We start from the raw sequence: 11,875 nt of genomic DNA on the forward strand, positions 1-11,875 counted from the left end.
CAGAAGGGAAATACCTTTAACACTGAGACCACAGGATGAGGCAGCAGTAGTGTAATGAGCTTTGTTTTACATGATCATCAAATATCTATTGACTGCGCACTGCATGTGCCAAGCAGTGGGCCAGGCTGAGAGTTCAAAGATGAATAAGCCTGGCCCTGACTTCACAGAGCTCAGTTTACTGGTAGCAGCAGATAGACAAACAAGATTACAGCCCAATGTGAGATGAGCTCTTGGATGGAGACATACGGTGGTGACGCAGGAGGTTGGGGGGGGGGGGGGCAGAGGATGCAGAGTCTAAGTGGGCCTGAGGGAGACATGGACATGGACCAACTCTCTGAAGAAGCTGTTGAGCTGAAGACTTGAAAGACGAGGAGCAGTTTGTCAGGAAGACACCCACAGGAAGGACATTCTAAGAAAGAAACTATACCTGCCAAAGCCAGGAGTGTGTGAATACTATGGAGGCGAGGGGGAGAGAGGGGGGTGAAGGGCCCAATCCAAAGAGTCCTGCATCAAAGCAACAGCTCCCCGACCCCCTCCCCACCACTCAACCCCAGTCAGTGTGTCTTCCACACTGCTGCTATAGAAAGCTGCTCTCCAACTTTTCATTTTGAAAAACCTCACAGAGAAGATGAAAGAATAGTACAACGAAGACCTCTATGCCCTGCATCCAGAGGAAAAAATGATGAACATTTTATCATTTTAAATCTTTCTTTTTATATATATTTGCTTTTCTATTTTTACCAAACCACTTGAAAGCAGAGTACAGACAGTATGACACTTCATCCCTAAATACTTCAGCATGCATCTCCTAAGAACAGACAAAACCATGATACTATTTTCACATCTAAGGAAAATAATTGTTCTGTAATATCTAACCTCCACTCCATATTAAAATGTCCTTAATTGTTCCCCAAATGTCTTTTATAGTTTTCTTGGCGGGGTGGGGCAGGGTGGAAGGGAAGAGGGATTAGGATCCAGTCAAGTTTCATGTCATAGAGATCTTTCTAATAGGAAAAAGTTCTGCTCAGAATTCTTTAGTTGTCCACTTCACCAATGGGTTCAAGTCCATACTACTCTTCCTAGGGATCCAGACGAGTGTTGCCAAGAGTTGAGCTAGGGGAGTGGCGATAGAGAAGATGGAGCCAAGACAGGCCAGAAGCAGAACTGACAGATTTGGCAACTGACTAGATGGGAGGGAACAGAAGGTGATGGCTTGGGGAAGACCTTGTCGTTTCTAGCCTGGGCCACTAAACACAAGACATTCCATTACTGGGGGGAGAGAACCCAGAAAGAGCAAGCAGGCTTTGTAGGAGGAAGATGAGTTAAATTCTGGGTACAAAAGCATCTCAAGCACCTGTGGGACACTAGTGCAATGTCCAGTAAGCAGCTGGAACTCTATGCTGGGAAGTAAGTCTCCCAGGAAGACTTCTTTCTCCCCTCTAAAAACGTTCTTGCAAGGTCACCCACAACATCCCTGTTGGCAAATTCAGTTTTCTTCTGTCATCTTACTTAACCTTTTAGCAGCATCTGGCATAGGTGACCACTCTCTCCTTGAAATATTTCCCTCTAGGCACTGTCACATAACAATCACCTCACTGGCTGCTCTTTTCCAGGCTCCCTTGCCCCCTCTCCTTCCTGTATCCAACCTGTAAATGTTCACATATCCCAGGTGCCGTTTCTCAGCCCCTTCTCTATCCACACGCTCTCCTCAAGCAATCTCATCCATTCCGATGGCTTTAAAAAACGTTTTATTATGAAAAATTTCAATCAAGCATGAAACATACAATGAAACTCATGTATCTATCAACATTTAGCATTCCTATATGCTGACAACTCCCAAACGTTACCCGTAGCCCAGACACCTTGTTTGAGGAGCCATATAGGTCAACCGCCCACATGGCCTTTCCATCTGAATACCTCACAGCCATCTCAAACTTTACCAGATTCAAAACTGCTCTGGATCACCCCTTCCACCCAGCACTTGTTCCTCCTTCTCTGAGTTCCTAGCAAGCTCCCAGATGGCAAGGATCTTGAGTGCCTTATTCACTGTTTCTCAACAGCAACTGGCACGTGGCAGGCACTCACATACCTACGGAAAAAATGACTCAGTAAATGGCACCAGCATCTGCCCAGTTGGCCATTACCCCTGATTTTGTCCCCTTTCCAAAGTCAGACCGATCTTTTAAAAATGTAGATCAGTTCACGTTACACTAGAGTTTATACCTTTAAATGTCTTCCATGGCTCTCAGAATAAAATCCAAGCTCTCTAAAATGGCCTGTAAGGCCTAGAATTATCTGGCCCCACTCTTTGCCACCTCTTCTCCGGTCAGTCTTCCCTTTATTCCTGTGCTACAGCCTCCTAGACTGTTCTGGGGTTTCCCAGTACTCATGGCTCCTTCCCAGTCAGGGCTTTCATGCACACTGGCTCTTCAGGTCTCAGCTTAATGTCACCTTCTTGGAGTGGCCTTCCATGATCTCATGTGGTAGGTTTCCTGATGTTCTCTCACAGCACCTATCTCAGTCGTTAAGTCTATAGGGGTCTTTACTCCTGCCATGGCTTCCTTGGGATAGTGACCACGGCTATTATGCTCAGTTCCACAGGGCTTCAAAGACAATGTATACATTCAATATTTGATAGAATGAGTGGCAACTCCAGGTACTAGCTTTGTGATCTTGGGCACTTTAGGTGAACATGTTGGATGAACACCTTCAGCCTCAGCTGTCTTTTTTGGGAAGAAGAAACTATGAATTTCATGTGCTCATATCACTTGTGTGAGAAAATACGACACTCAGTATTTGCTCAATAACGGAATAAAAATAAAACTTTTAATCAACATGGAAACATAAACATCAAATTTGGAAATACAAGCTGAGCATCAGTCCTAGGAAGGGCGCTGGGCCTGAAGCCCGACAAACTTGGGTTCAAACGCCTTGTCTGACAGTGTGAGGTTCCAACTCATCTCTAAAATGCAGATCCTATTCCTTCTAAAGATTGCTACTAGGATTAAATTAAATAAGCCATATGATATAAAGCTCCCTGGCCCATAGTAAGAGTTTAACAAACAGGCAGTTCCTTTGCTCTTTCATTTTTAAGCGCCAACTGTATTTTCTAGAGGCTCACTATTTAATTAAAAACAAACAAAACGGTTAACATTTAAATTACCCGATGTAAAGAAAACGATAAAGCAAATCTACAGGTAAGTTAGCACGGGCTTTGGCTTTTGAATGTGGAAAACTGGACGTGGATATGTCAAAGTGATGGATTCAGGAAACCAAACATGTAATCCAAGGAGGTTAGGAAAAAAGTTTAAACATGAACCCAACGCCTACTCAGTGCTGGTAACTGTGAACACTGTTTGATCGGCTACCTATTTTAAAATGTAAGTCAAAGACTCCGTCGTGCTGAGACCGCCTCACTACTCCCTCCCTCCCTTCAATGACGGCCCACCGGGGACGGTGCGTTATTCCTTCCTCACAACCACCTAGGAGATAAGCGGTATCACTACTGCCATTTACAGGTGCAGACCCCGAGGCTTGCGGGGGCGGGCAGCTTGCTCAGGACGCCCGGCGGGAAGCGGGCCAGGGCCTGCGGGCCCGCCCTCGGCCTCCGCTCCGGGTGGCGACAGGTCAAGGTCCCGCAGGCCGGGCCCGCGCGGCGGGCGGACGGGGCCTCGGCGCCGAGCGCCGTCCCGGCCGTGACCTTGAGTCCGGCCGGCCAGGAGGGCGCTCCGACCCCGTCGAGGCCCTGGCCGGGCCAACCCCGCGGACCGCGACCTCTGCCCCCGCCGCCCCGCAGCCCCGCCCGGGGGAGCGCGGCCGAGCTGAGGCGGAGACCCGCGCCGGGGACCCCGCGCCTTCTGCCCCGCGCAGCCCCTCCCCGGCCGCTCCCGGAAAAGGCGGCGCTGCTCACCGGAGCCCGGGCAGGAGGTTGCAGGGGGCGGCCCGCCGCAGGAGGCCGCCGGCCGCCGCCGCTCCGTGGGCGTACAGCACTCGCGCCGCCATCTTGCTCCGGCGCCTCGGCTCCCACCGCCCGGGCCGCCGCCGCCGCCGCCGCGACCCCTCCCCCCGCCAGGCCCGCCGAGGCTGGGGCGGGGCGGGGCGTGCGGCCGCTGCAGCGAGGGGGCGCCGCCGCCAGGGGGAGCAGGGCGCGCGGCGGCGGGCAGCCCGGTAGCCCCAAAAAAGGAGCGGGAAGCCGGAGAGGAGCCAACTGGGAGACAGTAATCCACAGCGAAACGCGCGCTGCGGCCACAACAGGGCGCGCGAAAGGAACATGGGCGTGGCCTGAATGTAGGCGGAAAGCTCCACAGGCTGGAGGGACACTTGCTAGGGGCATCCAGGGCCTGAGGGCAAAGCTGGGAGGCGGGCTTCTCCCTCAATACCTTGTAAATATATTGCCTCTTCAAAAACAAATAAATAACGCTTTAATAAAAGCATTCTGGGTGGAAACATACTCAAGTTCTCTCGTAGTTTTGGGGCTCCTTTGTTCCAGTTCATTTCGGCAGGGTTGGCGCTGCCCGATCCCTGCCCCTAAATCGTCCCGGTCTAGCAGGGCAGGATGTGAAATGATGATTGGATCGGGTGTGTCAAGTGTCCAAATGAAGGGGTTCACAAGACGGGAAGGGAGCACGGATGGGAGAGCATGCACCCCGCAGTGGCTGTGAAATGGAGGATAGGCCTCCAAGGAGCTGGCAGGACAGCGCAGTCCCAAGGGAAGACGAACTGACCAGTGTGAGGAGGGACGACTGCTCCCGCTGACTGAGGAAACAACTGAAAGCCGTGAGTCAGGATGGCACGGTTTGGGGAAAAAGTATCCTGCGGTAAGATAAAAGAGCCACAACTGTAACCGTGAAAACTGCAACCAAGACAAGGTGGCAGAAAGGGGGCTGGACACGGAGCAGCAGAGGCCCCAGCCACTAAGGGGAACATTTCAAGGCCAGTGCGGGTCTGCAAAGGTTAAGAGGAAGATGCCCTCAGGACTGGGAGGTCTCTGCTACCCAGGCAGGTGTCTGCGTAGGAGGGGTAGGGGCAGGAACTGGGCTTGTGCGCTGAGGGGTTCTCCGAAGCTGGTCATCTTGTAGGTGAAGGAAGCAGGGAGGCTCGAGGCAGTTTTTTGATTGGAGCATTATTTGAACCCGTTAATATGGCGAGGAACCACCGAGGACAGAAACGGGGCTTTGGATGCTGAAGTGGCAACAAGGATTTGCCCCAGACCAGAGAGATGCATTTTTCTTCTTTATGTTTTTTAAGATTGGCACCGGAGCTAACAACTGTTGCCAATCTTTTTTTTTTCCCTGCTTTTCCCCCCCAAATCTCCCCAGTACATAGTTGTATATTTTAGTTGTGGGTCCCTCTAGTTGTGGCATGTGGGATGCCACCTCAGTGTGGCCTGATCAGCAGTGCCATGTCTGTGTCCAAGATTCGAACTGGGGAAACCCTGGGCCGCCGAAGCAGAGAGCACGAACTTAACCACTTGGCCACAGGGCTGGCCCCTGCATTTCTATCTTGTAGGCCAATGGAAAGGCCAAGGGACAGAGGGACAGGAGGCCAGAGGCTGCGTGGCTGAAGGAGTTCCTGCTCTCAACTGGCTTATGCTTAGTGAGGCTGTAGAAGCTGGACAGACCGAAAAGGAAGACTGAAGTGAGCTCTCCCCAGGGTGGCAAGGATATGTTGGAATCCTGCAGTGGGAAGCAGGGCCTCTTCAAACCAGTGGTGTCAATGTGCCTTTGTGACTTTCTCACACATTCCTCATAATTCTCTGCTCTATTTCAGGAGACAAACTCTTTCAAATCTATTTTTGCTGAAACGTTAACTTGGTAGACATTTCTTTGCTGACCTTGCTTTAGTGTTACTTAGTGTTAGGCCACTCATTCTGCATTTTTTTCTCCACTATCATTTGCTGGAGTTCCATTAACCAAATGCTTTTTACTGGGGACAGGTAGTCTTATTTCACAGATGTGTGGCTTCGGTTACTCAATGCCATGGAATAAATATAGGGCATCTTTCTGGGGTATAATTTTTACACCAAGATTTTCAGGAAAAATATCTTAAGATAAAATGATACACTAGAGTATATGTAAACATTGAAAATACTTCAGCTTTTAGAGATGGCTGAGACAGGTGTCCTGTCCCTTCCAGGATAACTCGTGCACATAGCCCCACCTGCCAGAGACCTAGACACTCTCAGATGCTTCCTTTTTGCTGACCTTCCCTGGTACCAACTCCTGAGGCTTCTACTTTAGAACATCATCTATCCAAACTCTTCATCTTCCCTTCCCAACTCAGTTTGGGTCTTTGGACCAATTTTTGAACAGGTCACTGTCTCCCTACGTGAAATCTTTCATCTTCTAGTCCACTCTCTACACTGAGGCTGTTAACTTTTATTGAAATGTGAAGCTAATTATATCACTCCCTTTAAAAACATTACATATTCCACCACCACTTACACAATAATTCCTATTTCTCTGAGTTCCACCCTTGTTTATTTTTTATTTTTTTTGAGAAGATTAGCTCTGAGCTAACTACTGCCAATCCTTCTTTTTGCTGAGGAAGACTGGCCCTGAACTAACATCCGTGCCCATCTTCCTCTACTTTATACATGGGACGCCTACCACAGCATGGCTTTTGTGAAGCGGTGCCATGTCCGCACCTGGGATCTGAACTGGCGAACCCCAGGTTCCCGGGGAAGTGGAACGCACAAACCCAACCACTGAGGCACCAGGCCGGCCCCTCCACCCTTGTTGAAAATGTCCCTTCGTTATGCTCCTTTCTCTCATACTTTGAGGACTTTACCTTCTGCTTAAAATGCCCGTTCTACACCCCTCATCTACTAGCCTGGAGACTCTTCCTTCAATATTCAGTTCTAGCATCAGCTCATCTCTTCTGGGAAGTTACCCTAATTTCTCTCCCATCCATGTGCTTCTGTTTGCCATGAAGCCACCTGTACATACCTCCCCAATAGATGTAATCCCTGAGAGGTTGGGCAGTGTCTGTAGTCCTTGTTGAAACCCTGTGTTTGTACAATACACATATTAGCTGAGTTTGGAATATGTTCCAAGTCTCTTTCTAGGAGCAGAAGACTGAAATATAGTGCTCAATATTTTATCAGGTCAAAATCTAAGTTATCACAGTTTATTAATGAACAGCAACAAAAGTCTGAAACTCCCCAACTCAAATGCATGTGTGAGAAGTTCTACAATTTCAGCAATATATCATATTTTAAGAACTCATTCCTATTTAATCTAGCCTAGGATAAAGGATAAAAGTGACACAGAATTTTTAAGTGTTATTTTCTATGTGTCAACATGCTTATTAATACAGACTATAATCTAATAAAGTCTGACCCTAAGCATGTTGATTATTTCCATTTGGAACTGGCTAGATGAAAGAAGAAAATTTAAATTAATTTTGAATATATACCAGCAAAAATAAATATTCACTTAATGTGTTCTTATCTGTTTATGATATCAAAGATTTTCTCCCAAAATAGAGGTTCTAAGATAAACTCAAGATTCCTTTGAATGAAAAAAAAATACACCTTCTAAAACAGTCAGCTTACAAAATAATGCAGTGGACTGCTAGGCACACTTGGTGTAACAGGAAAGTATGTTCACTGAAAACGAAATTTGAAACATGACCATAAACCTTCATGAAAAATTATAACAGCCCCTTTATTCATTTACTTTTAGCTATTTCATAAATACCAGAAGAGAAACTAGACAGTCCGTGATAAAACTTAGAAAAATTTCTTTTTCCACAAAGCAAAGCTATAAATCTTTCCCTTTGGCTCCTTCTTCCGACCCTCCTTCACTGTGTTGAAGAGATAACGAGTTATTCCAGATTTTTGGTGAGGTGGGTGGTTTCCAAACTGACTGGACTCTCCAGGTAGGCGGTTCCTGCACAGGGTTTTCCAGTCACTGGATCTATGACTTGTCCAACTTTGAAAATGATCTCAGCCAGTTCATGTTTCACATGCTTCGTTCGTGGGACAGGTAAAGCTTTGAGAAGCACGATATCCCCAACTGTGCACTGCTGAAGAGCATCGTGAGCAAAATAGGTTTTTCGCTTATTAAAATACTGTTGAGAGGAAGAGGAAGAAATCAGTAGTTCACATACGTGATCTGGCAACGCAGTACAGAATATGAAAAAGTAATGCACAGAAAACAAGCTGGGACTCGGGGGGAAAAGGTAATATACTTAAAGAGTCTTCCAATACAAAAGTTAGCTGCTTAATTTCTGGAAAACAGCCATGACTGTTCCAGAGCTGATCCTGTCCCCAGCTCTCCAGCCTATTCCCTTCAGCACCCTTGCTCTATGAACTAGCATCCTTCTCTACGCTATTTAAAGTCCTCCTTCTCAGTGGAGCTTTTGCCTGCTTATAAACATGCTACTCTCACCACTATCTGTGTGATTTGGAACAAGTTACTCAACCACTCCAAGATCAGTCTTTTTTCCACCATAAAATGAGGCTCCAATATCCGCACCTCTCAAGTTATCAAAAGAATTAAACGTTATAACGTACGTAAAGCACTTAGCTCCACGCCTGGCTCAAAGTACTGCAAACAAGCAACAGATAATAATTAGAATCACCTATTCCTCATGACAACCCTGCTACAGCAGGTATCCCCATTTGACAGATGAGAAAAACAAGCTCAGGGAGGTAAAGTGTACAGCTAGTAAACAAGAGAGTCAGTAATCAAACTAAGGTCTTCTGATCCTAAGGCCGATGATCATGCCGACATTCTTCAGCTTGCTCCTATGTTTTTGATCCTAGATAACAAACAGCATTTCTACCTACCTGTGTGCCCAAGCTTAAATGCAGAAACATCCTTGGCATTTCCCCCTCCCTCACTTGCACATCAAGCAAATCAAGAACTCTGTCCTTTCTGAAACCTGCTTTTCCCACCCCATCCCCACTGCTCCAAGGACTGTTCAGGTCCTTAACATTTCCATCCCAGACTTCTGCAATAGCCACCTTACCCACTTCCTTACTTCCAGTCCTCACCCCATCCCTAAGTCTCCAAGTCTGTCTTTCCTTTGCGTATAGGATGAAATCCAAAATACAAGATAAAAGACCCTTCACAGTCCAGCTCCAATTGCTCTTGCATTCATTCAACAACAGTGCCTACTTAGTGCTAAGCTCTGGGCTCTACTTTGCCAAACCGCTTGCTGTTCACTTAGAATGCCATGCCCTTTCATGGCTAAAGGAACTTCCACAAACTACTCATCACGGTGGGAATGACTTCCCCCGATGTGATCCTCTGGATAACATCCTTGTTGAGATTCAGCTCAGATGTCTTTTAATCGAGGATGCTCTCCTTCAGCAACAGGGGAAGGAAGAACAAGACATCTTGCTCTCTGCTCCCACAGTACTTTACACATAGAACAACTAGCACTTAGACTGAATTGAAATGAACTCTGTGTGTCGCTAGAATGTAAGAACCATGGTTAATTCACTTTGCTATACTCATGAACCAGCACAGTGCCCGGTTTGAAGCAGATGCTTGGGGCCAGCCCAGTGGCGCAGCGGTTAAGTTCGTACGTTCCGCTTCTCAGCAGCCTGGGTTCCCCGATTCAGATCCCGGGTGCCACTTGGCAAAAGCCATGCTGTGGTAGGCGTCCCACGTATCAAGTAGAGGAAGATGGGCACGGATGTTAGCTCAGGGCCAGTCTTCCTCAGCAAAAAGAGGAGGATTGACAGTAGTTAGCTCAGGGCTAATCTTCCTCAAAAAAGAAAAGAAAAAAAAGAAGCAGATGCTCAAGGCATTTTTGACAGGCAAGTGTTTTTCTGTTCACAACCCAGAACATGCTGGAGATCTATCAATCCATCTGACAAGAGGGATGTTTCTCACCTTTAATAAATAGGGATCCAGAACAAGCCTGGTCACTCTCACTTTAGCAGTTTTTTGCATTGCTGTCCCAATCACCTTCCCCACGATCCATTTGGCATGGACAGATGAACGGGCTATTGACATTATGATGTGGCTTTGGTCACCTGAAAAACAAATTTCAAAGTTAATAGTCTGGCGGTTATGACTTACCAAATGCATTTTGTCACTAGAACAGCCCAAGCTCAGAAACAGCTTTTGTTGACCTTCTGGAATCACAGCTTTAGAGACGCTTACACGTTTCACTACTTCCTTAACTCCCCTCTTTGTACTGGTTACAAAGCTGTAATTTTAATCTCTCGAAGCCTCAGTTTCACCCTCTGCAAAATGGCAATAACATCAGGGCCTGCTCACAGGAGTGCTTTGAGGATTTAACGCTTAAGGCGCTCAATAGCGCGAATAAACGCTGGCCTTTACTGATGTCCTTTCTTTCTTTCCATCCCGCCAGGCTGCCCGTCCCCAAGGCGCACAGCCCAGCTACTCGCGGCGCGCACGGCCTAGGCGGAGCGGCCAGGGGTCCTCCCCACTGAAGGAGACCTTGACTTGGGACTGTCTTCCAGATCAGTTAATACCGAGTCCATCCCGTCGGCCTAGGGACGGCTGGGATGAACGATCCCTCGGCCCTGGCCAACCCTGAGGCCAGGCGACGCCGACCCGTCTCCAGAGCTCTCGCACCCGGACGCCCCGACCCCCAACGCCACCCTCACCGCAGCTGCAGCGCGCAGCCAGCGCTCACCCCCGGGCTCTCCAGGCACGCAGCGACCGGAGCGCCGGCCGGAGCGCGATGGCGTCACGGCGCACGCAGGTCGCTCCGTCCCAGACCGCCCCTCTCATTGGCCGCGGGTCCGCTCAGCCGCGGGCGGGGTTAAAGCCAGGGCTCCGCCCACTTCCCCTTGAAAGGGGCCCAGGAGCGTTGGTGACCGGGGATCCTGACTTCTGCTTTCTCCGCGCCCGGAGGCAGGGGCGGGGGGTGGGGGGGTGGGTTTCGGCTTTTCCTTTCGCTATTCCATTTGGTTTCCTCTCTTTCCGTTGAGCTCCCAGGCGTTGGACAAGGCGATCCAAATCAAAGGAACTTTATTAATTCATCAAACGTTGAAACCTTGTGTGCTGCTAAATACTGAGACTGAAATATTTAAGCATTTCTACTCCCACAACTGCTTTTAAGATAAACTTATGAGATTTTTATGTCCAGTAGGATTTTAGGTGTTATTTCTCGGTATCTGTGAGATGGAGAGAAGTCCGGTGTGGGTACATATGTATGTGTGCCAATTATGAAGGACTTAGATGGGCCAGAGCAGGCTGTTTAATGATGCCTTCTCACATAGAGGGAAGATTGGGCTCTTGTTTGGAAATTGATAAGAGGAACAGAAAACAATAGGCTACTGGCACAGACAATTTGAGGGCCAAAATATTCATGTGGTCAATTGTCTTTGACATTGAAACGTCTGTCTTAGCAGCTGGTGAGGGGAGGCTGGGAACAATAAGAATGCATCCATATGCTAGTGTGTCCAGCACTCATTGCTTTCTCAGCAAACGTTTATGGAACACTTATTCTCAGACTCTGTGCTAGGCACTGGGAGCAAAAAGATGAATCAAAGGGGCCCCATGCTCTCCAAAAGCCCACAGTCTACTAGGGACAGGTGACCAAAGAAACAATTATAAAACTAGCACGGATAAAGGGAGCCTTGAGAAAGGAGTGCTTAACTTTGCAGCAAGAGGAGACGATCAGTACCTAGCCCCTGGCTACGGGCCATATCTTGAGAAGAGAGGGACATGGGATGTGGGGAGGGCATTTGAAGCAGAAAGGAGAGCATGTGCAGGGGTGTGACAGAACATAGTATGATGAGAAGCAGTCTGGTACTGCCAGAATGTAGGGTGAGGGCAAGAGTGGCAGGGATGGAAGCTGGACAGGGACAGGCCTCTACCTAGGACGTATTTTTTGTTAAGAACCTTTTTCTTCTAAGTGATGGGGAGCCCTTGAAACATATGAG

General features: G+C 48.1%; 2 protein-coding genes across 6 annotated transcripts in view; both read right to left on the reverse strand.

Moving 5' to 3' along the window:
• NIPSNAP2 (nipsnap homolog 2) overlaps nt 1–4,144 on the reverse strand; it is a 29,843-nt gene extending 25,699 nt beyond the window's left edge. The window contains exon 1 of one of the 2 annotated variants that reach the window (XM_044747755.2): nt 3,911–4,144. In XM_044747755.2, coding sequence (XP_044603690.1) covers nt 3,911–4,002 — 92 coding nt within the window. In that variant the 5' untranslated portion in view covers nt 4,003–4,144. The remainder of the gene's footprint in view (nt 1–3,910) is intronic. The other variant, XM_044747754.2, reaches the window with a different exon arrangement.
• A 3,498-nt stretch (nt 4,145–7,642) lies between these two features.
• On the reverse strand, nt 7,643–10,737 carry MRPS17 (mitochondrial ribosomal protein S17). Of its 4 annotated transcripts, none has more exons than XM_014842317.3 (3): nt 10,621–10,737; nt 9,849–9,991; nt 7,643–8,073 (listed from the first exon to the last, which is right to left on the reverse strand). In XM_014842317.3, the coding sequence occupies exons 2-3, from the start codon at nt 9,969–9,971 to the stop codon at nt 7,828–7,830; spliced, it is 369 nt and encodes a 122-aa protein (XP_014697803.3). In that variant the 5' UTR covers nt 9,972–9,991; nt 10,621–10,737; the 3' UTR covers nt 7,643–7,827. The 4 variants fall into 4 exon arrangements, with proteins under 4 accessions (XP_014697803.3, XP_070340629.1, XP_014697805.3 ...); XM_070484528.1 differs by having other exon boundaries at nt 10,592–10,639; XM_014842319.3 differs by having other exon boundaries at nt 10,422–10,633.
• Between the last annotated feature and the right edge of the window lie 1,138 nt (nt 10,738–11,875).

Source organism: Equus asinus, chromosome 14 (assembly GCF_041296235.1).
Source record: "Equus asinus isolate D_3611 breed Donkey chromosome 14, EquAss-T2T_v2, whole genome shotgun sequence".
NCBI lineage: Eukaryota > Metazoa > Chordata > Mammalia > Perissodactyla > Equidae > Equus > Equus asinus.

Bases quoted from the DNA above. Each gene is read 5' to 3' on its own strand.
- MRPS17 (XM_014842317.3), bottom strand. From the start codon at position 9,971: ATGTCAATAGCCCGTTCATCTGTCCATGCCAAATGGATCGTGGGGAAG. The intron at 8,074-9,848 runs GTGAGAAACATC...TCCTCTCAACAG, and splicing joins TGGATCCCTATTTATTAAAG to TATTTTAATAAGCGAAAAAC.